This window comes from Geospiza fortis, unplaced genomic scaffold (genome assembly GCF_000277835.1).
Source record: "Geospiza fortis unplaced genomic scaffold, GeoFor_1.0 scaffold538, whole genome shotgun sequence".
NCBI classification, from domain to species: Eukaryota; Metazoa; Chordata; class Aves; order Passeriformes; family Thraupidae; genus Geospiza; species Geospiza fortis.
Genome location: NW_005054368.1, coordinates 2,480,842 through 2,482,727, shown reverse-complemented (window position 1 = coordinate 2,482,727; position 1,886 = coordinate 2,480,842). Strand labels below are relative to the sequence as shown.

Below are 1,886 nucleotides of genomic sequence, written 5' to 3'. Positions count from 1 at the left end.
AATCTACCAGCCATCCTCATCACAAATATGTTTAAATAATTAACAAGTTCATTAACTTATAACTTGGAGAAAAACAGGAGTTGTAATTTTGTTTAGCAAAATGGTCAGAAAAGGATATAGCTACAGTATGTAGCAAATGTATTGAAAAATAGGTATTTATTAGATTTATTAAATAAGAATAATATGAATATATTCAGTTCAGACTCAGTTGTTGCTATTCAAACACACACACACACACACACACACACACAGAGACACTCTGCTCCTAAGACTGAAAAACTCCAGTCAATAATTTACATACTTCAGGGAGCTGATGGAAGGTTTTCCAGCTTGGTTCTTTCAGAAAATCTCTATTTCACACCATCTTAGCAAAGAAATCAATCACAGATTGGTGTAACTGGAGATAACTTGTTCCAGGGTTGTGAAGCAGTCCAGGAAATCTTCCTCTTGGATTCCAAACTTTGTGTACTGGTGAAGGTAAGCTCTGTGTGTTGAAGAATGGGTCAGACATTAGAAATCAGTGAAGATATTGGTAATTAGTGAAATACCAGCATAATTATTTTCACTTACTTGGAAGCAAACATATTCCAAGCTTTTCCTACGATGCTGTCAAGAGGTTTCAGCAGAAACTGGCTGTCTGTAAAGCAGCCGATTTTTCATACTTGTTAAATGCTCTGGGAGTTTTCCATGCATTAAACGCATCCTGGGGGTTTAGCCACGACGTGTATAACGAGGGATCCTGGAAACTTCCTGTAGCAGAAACAGGACAAAACCCACACCTGATCCCTGTGTGGCCTAATCAGTGCTGTCAGATCAGTTCAGGCCTGGGAAAATATCTGCAGAGTGGGCAGCCTGTTGAAAATACAACTTTTAACAGATTCCTTAGATTATCTAGCAGCACACTGCTGTGGATACCTCAGCTGCCAGCAATGCTCACCACTCCAGAAACAGCTAAATTTATTTTCAGACATTATAGCCAAGAATTCCAGATATACAGACTTGAGTCTCTTCCTCCTTCCCTAAAGTGCTTCAGGAAACTCAGAAGTAAAACACAACAGCCCAAAGCAATTAGACAGTGTAGCTTTGGACAGCAAAATCTTTCTAGAGGGAATATCAACCTTAGGAGTCAAATGTGTGGTCTTGGGATGTTTCCACTTGCATCAGCCAGCAGTGAGATGTGAAACCAGAGCCCCTGAGGGGCTGTGCTCCTCCCTTACCCAAGTCCACGCTGTGCACATCTTTTCCTCTCAGGATGAGCAGGTTGGCAATGGAGGTGTTGAAGTGCAGGGGTTTGTTTGTGGAGGGGATGGAGGAGCCTGGGTGTGGCGGTCGTACTTGCCAATCAATGCCTTTGCGATTTGGGAAAAAGAGATGGAAAAGCAAGTTAATGTTTTGTGAAGATGCAGATGGGAATCCTCACTGTGCCCCAAGCTGAGACCACACTGGAGTTTGTAGCTGCTGCACATGAATGAAGCAGCAATCACACAATTCCCAGAGAAAACCAGTGCTAATCCAGCAAGATTTGCCTGGCAGTCACTGCCACAGAAAATGGATACCTGTTTCTATACTTAGCAAGCCTCCAGCCCATTCCTTGCATAACTGGGAGCTGTAACTGAATTCTCCATGTAAATTACATGGGAGAGCTGAGCCTGGTTTTTATGCATAGAAGGTGTAAAAAGAAAAAGCAGAGCTTGCCGTTCAAGGAATGTTCCAAATGAGTTATGTAAATGAAGTGCACAGCCACAGACTGTCAGTTTGGTTTGTGTTTCCAATAGTTATAATTAACTGAGATGTCTGGAAGCAGAGCAGGAGCAATCAGGGAGCTGCTGTGGCAGCTGAGGGAATGGTGAAAGGAGCAGCTGGTTTGGTGGGGGCAAATTCCTGCT

General features: G+C 42.6%; 1 protein-coding gene across 1 annotated transcript in view; it reads right to left on the bottom strand.

Annotated features, from left to right (window-relative positions):
- Positions 1-245: 245 nt before the first annotated feature.
- TUBD1 (tubulin delta 1) overlaps positions 246-1,886 on the bottom strand; it is a 5,038-nt gene continuing 3,397 nt past the window's right edge. Inside the window, 4 exon segments of the mRNA XM_005424396.3 lie at positions 246-484; positions 571-640; positions 643-750; positions 1,218-1,349. Of these exon segments, the coding sequence (XP_005424453.1) occupies positions 382-484; positions 571-640; positions 643-750; positions 1,218-1,349 (413 nt within the window). The 3' untranslated portion in view covers positions 246-381.